We start from the raw sequence: 6376 nt of genomic DNA on the forward strand, positions 1-6376 counted from the left end.
TTGGGGAGGTGGGGTGAAAGGGAAGAGGGAAAAGACGCTCTGCAATTAAATAAATAAATTAATTAAAAGAGACATTTTCCTTCACAGTTTTCACAATTTGTATTTCTAGAGGTATAACTTCCCACTTTTATTTCCCATCAACAATTTGAAAAAGTCAGGATAATACTAAAGACCATGAAAATTAAGAATGGCAACCTCTCCATAGATCACAGAAAACTGATCACACCAGCTGATCCATTACTTAACTGAAGAAGCACAAGTTTACTTTTTAAAACACAAGCAGCTTTATACTGCATGCAGAACAGTCTTGAGCAGCAAAGGCTTTTTAAGACTGCCCTATTCTACCAACAAATTGTACAGCTTTGGTCAAAAGCCAAGAAATCTTAACCCGTACAATCTGCAACTAAACTAGAAGACATGAAGATACAACACACAATTATAATGAACATGAACTAAAGAGCAAGACCAAATTTGGTTGCCTAGATTCTTCAAATATTGGAGTTCTACTGTTTTTTCCTGAAAGCAATTACAACAGCGGAGCAGTTATCTTTGCATTGACGCTCACGGACTGCCTCTCGCACAAGGCGGCGACTCACAACTGACACAGGTAGTCCCTCCTATCAGAGATGCAAAGGTTAAGCAAAGCTACCAGAAATCAGTCTTAAGTTAAAATCTTTTGAAGACTGCTTGAACTTTCCAGGGAGAAAAAGAGAGTGACTGAGTGAGAAGGGGGTAGGTGGAGAGAACATGACATACCTTTAGTAGCTTCTGAACAAAATCAACAGCATCACTTGGCCCAAAAACCTACAATCATAGGGAAAAAATAATATCCCCAGGAAGGGCACCCAAAGCATTGTGGTTGTATGCATAAACATAAGAATATGACAGAAGACAAACAAACAAAGATACCCCCCACAAGCCATCACAGCCAAGAATGATGAAGTGGTCTCTCTCAGTGAGGTCAAACGAATGAACATCTGGAGTTGCGATAACACCAACCTGCATATTGAATTCCTTTTACATGAAAACGATGGAAGTTTGCCAATTAAATGAATTTGAAATTCCTAAAACTTGTGAATGGTGCATTAGATACGCACACAGGCATTTACATATAATATGTGTAGATCAGTAGATGTGGGTCACTTTCATCAATCCAAGAGTCAGAGTTTAAGATGAGTTGTACAGATAAGAGTAACAGAAATGAAAATATCACCTGTCTGAAATGATCACTTCTTTTAAACTGCTTAATTCATGGACGGCTATGTAGAATATATACAACACAAATATCAGGTATGAGACGTCAGATGCAAAGGCATGAAATATTTAGAATTTACGAGGCCAAAACACTAGGACAACACGATTTGGCTGATGATAAAAAAACAGTATATATTGAAAATGCACCATCAAAATTATCCCTCCCTTTCCTCTTTACATGAAGACCTTTCAGGGGAAAGGAAATAACAACAAAGAAGCAGCTATAATTAACAGATGTATTTCCTTAGGACGCTGAATTAAATCTCTATACAACCTAGCAAAACGCATTATTACTTGCAAATGGATAAACAGACAGAAAAAGTTATAGTCATCTAAAAAAGGAAAAAGAAAAGATTGTCTCTCAGCATACGACCTTCTTGAACTGTCGATCTCCGAAAGCTCTGGAAACTTCAAGGCGTGCTTGTAGTCGTCCATTAGAACTGACAGATCCCCCAGCCTACAAGAACATGGATTTTCATAAGCAGAAGGTCCATACTCATAACAGAGAAGCAATAGAAGAATGTGGCACTAAGTTCAACTTATAACAAGAAAAATTCAGTTGGAGACAATTAATCAAAAAAATCAGTTGGAAACTACTTGGTCCATCTTGGTAGTAGCGTTGAACTAGGAAAGAAATAACAGACTGATCTGGCCACTGTTCCCTAGTGAGTAGGTTTTGAAGACAACATGCCCCTTTTTATCTACCTTCACTTGACAGGTATTTACAAGTGCAAATATGCTTCCCATAAGATTGTATCTGGATGGGAATTATGGAACGCATTCAGTTTGAAACTACCAAAATTCAGAATCACTATCTAATTATTTTATCAAAGTGGTTCAGAAATTATCATAAGCTAAACAAGTTTTAGAGAAAGTCTTAAGAGTAATACGATAAGATATTCATTGCCTTACAAAAATGAGAAATGGAGACAAAAATTGTGTATCAGCTTCGAAAGGTATTCATTGCCTAATGCTTACTTTTTGGATGCGCGCACGTTCTTGTGGATATATAGCCTTGTGTTCCCTGGTCAAGACTATGGCTTTTATTGGAGTTGATCCATCAGAACTGTTGTGTGAACCGTCAGCCGGAGATGACCGAGCTAAAATTGCCTTTGCGTCTCCAATATTAGCAACAAACACCTAATTGGACATGGTACAAACTTCATCAAATGCAAATTCCTGAGAGTCAATGTGAAACTAATAAGAAAGAAGTACGTGTTTGAGAGGTGCTGCAGCTTATTCAAAGAGTAAGTTTTATACGAAGACAACATATATTAAAAAAATTCTTCAGAAAGCTACTAGAATGGTAGTTGGTTTAACGCTCAACATCCAGATATGACCCTTTCAGGACCACACACTATGTCACAAAAGCTTTAGCACCAAGATTTAAACATCTTGGTAGGTTTTCCCCAGAAAGGGTTAGATATACACTTCTATATGTCTCTGTAGGAGAGAAAGTAATCATACCAATCTAATATTGACGGACTCACACTTAAACTATTGAATGTTCCTCGGGTATTATGTGCTTCTAACATCAAAACCATCATTCCAACAAGTTAAACAGTCGAGAAAGAGAATCAAGATAGAGCTCAAAAACAACAACTCAATCACTAGAGTACATAAAGAATTATAAAACCAGACTTACTTTGGAGCCTAATACCCAAACACATACTGCAGCAGCACCATCTTGCCAACCACCTGTTCGAAGAATCTAACACTGTAAGTAAACCATCAACCTAAGAAGACTCTAAGAAAATGGAAAGCAGTTGATCGTTTGAGATAACAAACACAGCTTGAACAATGAAATATGAATCAAAGAAGTTATAGCACTTTAACAGTTCAGAGTAAAATACCAGAGAAGTGATTCTTAATACCTCAGGTAAAATACCAGAGATGTGATATCAGAAACAGCCTTTAAAGCACTTGAACATGAAAGATACAAATAGGTGAATGTTTTCATGAAATGAAGAAGAGTACAGACAAAGCAGAAATGCAAAATACATAGAAAGAGGTTAAGCAAGGAGATAAAAAATGTCTTCCGGACGAACAAAACCCTGAAAAAAATTCAAGACTACCCAGTTCAGCATTCCAAAAAGAAAAAGAAGCTTCTATCATTGCTTCTTTTACCTAATATCATGTCTTATATAAGCCAAAAGTAGTAAGCAGTAAAACTTTGTCAATCCACTATACAACCAGGTTTGCCAATGAAGTGTCTTGAACCTTTGGCTTATAATTTCAGTATCAGATAAAGAGCCTGGATTGTGGCAATTCAAGCAAACGATCAACTTTCACTAGCATTTCTGAAGGAAACATGAACCGATATTATTTTCTGTAGTGTCTGATTAACTATCTAGCCAACAACTCTTTGCCTCCTAAACAGGAGGCAAACATGATCAACATGTATACATTTAACTTGTAGATATTGTAAAAGATACTAAATCTTCATTTCACACTAATAGATTTAGATGTAATGACACATCAAATGCAATGTAATGGAGGAGTGAAGAGTTTTTTCACTAGTGTAAAAGTTTTGCTGCTAATGAAATCGATGTTTGTGTACACCTTGAGTCTCCTAGTGAAACTAGCTAGACAGGCTAGATGGAACAGAACAAAAACAAAAAAAATTAAAGAAAACCACATCATTCAATTGAGCCTTCAAGAAAGAGGAGTATGAAAAGAACCAGATTTTATAATGAGGAACAGGATAAACAATTACAGGCAAGTATTGCCACAAGATAACACCGACATAAAATATATTTGCCTCTTTTCATCCTCCATGACAATAAATGATATAGGAATCAAGTAGGATGGCTTCAGAATATAGAAATTAGGAATACCAAAGACAAATCTTGCTGTCAAATCAGATAAAAAGGAGTTCATGATGAAACTTCGAGGAAAACAAGAATGTGAAAAAATGTTGGAACTGAGAATGAAGATACCTTTGGTGCTCTCCTGAAGAAGAGACTCGTCGGTTCTCCTAAATCCTGACAGATACGAAAATGAGTAATATCAATAGTTGATTCACTTGAAAACGGGCTAAGGAGCAAGATTATCAAGTATTGGTATCATACCCTCAAGTATCGCCTTTTTGGCTGTTTTAACATCCAACTGCAAATTCATTCAAAGAATGACAATGATATTTAGCACAGAGAAGAAAAACCAAATATAAAATAGTCCAGTACCAGTCACAGAAACATGCAACAAATGAGATGTCAGCAATAATCACCACAAAAATTTTAGACAATCGCTAATAAGACTAAGCAAACACACCAACTCACGTGGTAAGCCTGCAGATAGAACATTGGCATGTAAATGCTTCTGGGCATACTCAGCAGCTAATCGACCTCCATGTCCATCATATATTGCAAAATGAGCACATCTATATATGAATATAACATAGTTAGAAAAATTCCAAATATCTTAGAAGGAAATGACAGGAGATTTCAAAAATATACATTGATTTTCACAATTCCTATTAACTCAATCTTCTGCATATAAAAAATATACATTGATCTTCTGCCTATTAAATAAAAAATATACATAAAGGAAAAATTCTTTCCTTTTTCACTTTTCTTCAAGCAAGGGATTCTGTTAAATCAATCTTCTGCATATAAGAACAGCAGAATAGAAGGCAAAAAACAAAATGACTCTGTAATAACGTAACACAACTTCTTCATCTTCCACATTAATCAACTAACCACAAATTCAGAGTAATCAACCCTAGCTACATTAAGCTAATAGATATGTAAAATACACAAATTCCTCGGGGGAAGGGGAATAAACGAGCGTTAGTGAAAAACCTCAATTTCCCGGGAAATTCGAGGCTAGCATCAGGAAGAACAACGGAAGCGTCCTCCATGGTATGCCTTGAACCCTTATCCTCAGCAACATCAGCTTCTATTTCAAAATATAATTCACTTCCATTTTTCGAGTCATTATGGACGGAGATTTCAGCCTTTGGCTCCTCTTGCGTGTCGTTTCTCAACTTCTTGGTCACGAAATCGGAGTTATCAAAATGGCCTTCGCGTTTGTTATTTGTGGTACTGGCACTCTCTTTATCAACTGATGTTGAATTGGAACGTTCCGCCATTTTTGTTAGCAGCAAACCAGATGAACCAAGCCCCCGAATCGAGTAGAACAGTAAATCACGAAACCTAGTGGTCTAGGATAAATTTGAGGCAAAAACGACAGTGCGACGGAAAACGAGGACGAATCCAGAAACAGGCAAATACATGGACTTTGCTAGGTTGAAAGTTTTTCCTTCCTTTTGTTAATTACTGGTATTAGTACCGAGCAAATGCCGAACACTAATCATATCAAATATTTAAGTTATTTGAATTGTATGTGAATAATCTTAATATTTACACTTTCTTAGTAAATATAGATAATCATTGGATATTAACTACATGGAAAAAAATTAACCATTTCTTCTATTTTTCTTTTTTGATACCATTCTTGCCGGTGTCATTAGATCCTAAAAATAGTCAGGAAGCAAAATAATAACTTATATTTATGGCAAAATAATCAAATGCTGAGACAATGAATGACTATTTGGATAAAACTTAACTCTTTTACTACTACTTGTACTCTTATTTGGTGTGATGATATCTCTTAAAAATATTTCTTTCTTAAAATTTCAGTTTCTAAAATATTATTTTTCAATAATAATTATTTTTATAATAATGTAATTGAAAATATTATTCTTAATTCAAAACTCATTTTAGTTGGCTATCTAAAAATATAAAAAATTCTTTAGCTAGTGAATTTTGTTTTACTCCATTTTGATATTTGACATTAACCATGTTAAATATCTGAGTTATTTGAATTATATGTAAATAACCTTAACATCTAAACCTTCTAAATAATTATAGATAATCGTCATATATTAATTAAGAAACACTATAAGAAAAAGGCTAACATTTTCTCAATTCTCGTAGTGATAATTTTATTTTTGCACTATTCTCATAGGTGTCATTGGAAACTAAAAATAGCCACAAAGTGAAATAATAACTCATATTTATGGCAAATCACAAAGGTTGACACGATATAAACGATTCTTTGATTACGACATGACTCTTATACTACGACTTGAACTCTTATTTGGTATGATTTTATCTTTCAA

General features: G+C 34.9%; 1 protein-coding gene across 1 annotated transcript; it reads right to left on the reverse strand.

Annotated features, from left to right (window-relative positions):
* Positions 203-5515, reverse strand: LOC109224097 (probable protein phosphatase 2C 8). Its single transcript, XM_019388680.1, has 10 exons — positions 5055-5515; positions 4525-4633; positions 4326-4362; positions 4194-4238; positions 2900-2952; positions 2233-2394; positions 1628-1711; positions 910-999; positions 757-804; positions 203-617 (listed from the first exon to the last, which is right to left on the reverse strand). Exons 1-10 carry the CDS (start codon positions 5342-5344, stop codon positions 504-506), a joined length of 1032 nt encoding a protein of 343 aa, XP_019244225.1. The 5' UTR covers positions 5345-5515; the 3' UTR covers positions 203-503.

The sequence above is a fragment of the Nicotiana attenuata genome, chromosome 3 (genome assembly GCF_001879085.1).
Source record: "Nicotiana attenuata strain UT chromosome 3, NIATTr2, whole genome shotgun sequence".
Lineage (NCBI taxonomy): Eukaryota > Viridiplantae > Streptophyta > Magnoliopsida > Solanales > Solanaceae > Nicotiana > Nicotiana attenuata.

Coding starts and splice junctions, on each gene's coding strand:
- LOC109224097 (XM_019388680.1), bottom strand. CDS start 5,344: ATGGCGGAACGTTCCAATTCAACATCAGTTGATAAAGAGAGTGCCAGT. Junction 2,395..2,899: donor TTTGGGTATTAGGCTCCAAA/GTAAGTCTGGTT, acceptor ATGTCCAATTAG/GTGTTTGTTGCTAATATTGG. Junction 618..756: donor TTGTTCAGAAGCTACTAAAG/GTATGTCATGTT, acceptor CATCTCTGATAG/GAGGGACTACCTGTGTCAGT.